General features: G+C 39.2%; 1 protein-coding gene across 1 annotated transcript in view; it reads right to left on the bottom strand.

The window, feature by feature from the left end:
• LOC103582200 (serine/threonine-protein kinase ULK2-like) overlaps positions 1–920 on the bottom strand; it is a 3,502-nt gene extending 2,582 nt beyond the window's left edge. The window contains exon 1 of the mRNA XM_008563859.1: positions 613–920. Within this exon, the coding sequence (XP_008562081.1) occupies positions 613–640 (28 nt within the window). The 5' untranslated portion in view covers positions 641–920. The remainder of the gene's footprint in view (positions 1–612) is intronic.
• Between the last annotated feature and the right edge of the window lie 35 nt (positions 921–955).

The raw sequence follows: 955 nt of genomic DNA, 5'->3' as shown, positions 1-955 counted from the left end.
TCTTCACATCAAAGTCTAGTATTCACAGTTACTTCTGTATACTTTTAAAACACATAAACTCAAGTCACACTGGTTGAGGATAATTTTAAAAAGTGGAAACTGAGAAGTGGTGATAAAAATATGACATTAAGCTGAACGGTGATAAGGAGACTCTATAGCAATATAGCTTTAGAAAGACACAGAAAGTTGAGATAAAATACATATATGCTTAGAATCACACCCTTACATCTGTCAGGAAGGAAAGGAGGTAGGACAGGCGTGGAAGGGGCTGATGGGCTGAGCATGTGCTGAATAAAGAGCAGATGAAAAATCCCCCATCCAGCGAACCAAGCAGGATCAATAAAAGTTGTCCAAAGCTTTTTCACACTCAAGCATCTGAAAAACATTACATTTCTGGGACCACAAAATGGAGGCAAGAGTTAACAACACAAATCATAAATGTAAAAGAAGAGACACTGAACCAAATACAGAAAAAACTACCCCAGTGTCCACCTTATTAACAAGANCCAGAGAAGTGAAGTGACTTGTCTAAGTTACAACATTAAGTCATTATCAGAATACTACACTCTAAATATTCTTGCCAAAGACTGTAAGATGACAGACGATCCTCACCTGAGGTTGTTCTTGGTCGAAGGACCATATGGGTACAAGTGGGGGCCGTGGCACTGTGTGGAGGAGACCCTACAGTGAAGAGGACAGCTCTAGAACTTGCTGCTGTTCCTGTGGGAGGTGCCAGTACCACACCACAGGCTCCTGCAGGAGCTGCAATAAAAAGTGTTCGCAGTGTTGTACTGACAGTGTTTGTATCTGGGGATACGATTATAGGGAGACTTTGACTTTTATATCAGGATGGTTTTTTTATGAAAAGCATTTATTACTCTTAAAATCAGAAAACTTACTATAGTATTTCCATTAAAAATATTTTATAGTAATCTCTTCACAGCTGTGAATCTTC

Source organism: Galeopterus variegatus, unplaced genomic scaffold (genome assembly GCF_000696425.1).
Source record: "Galeopterus variegatus unplaced genomic scaffold, G_variegatus-3.0.2 Scaffold15242, whole genome shotgun sequence".
In the NCBI taxonomy this organism is placed as follows: Eukaryota; Metazoa; Chordata; class Mammalia; order Dermoptera; family Cynocephalidae; genus Galeopterus; species Galeopterus variegatus.
The sequence above is the reverse complement of the archived record's forward strand: the minus strand, read 5'-3'. Positions and strand labels throughout refer to the sequence as shown.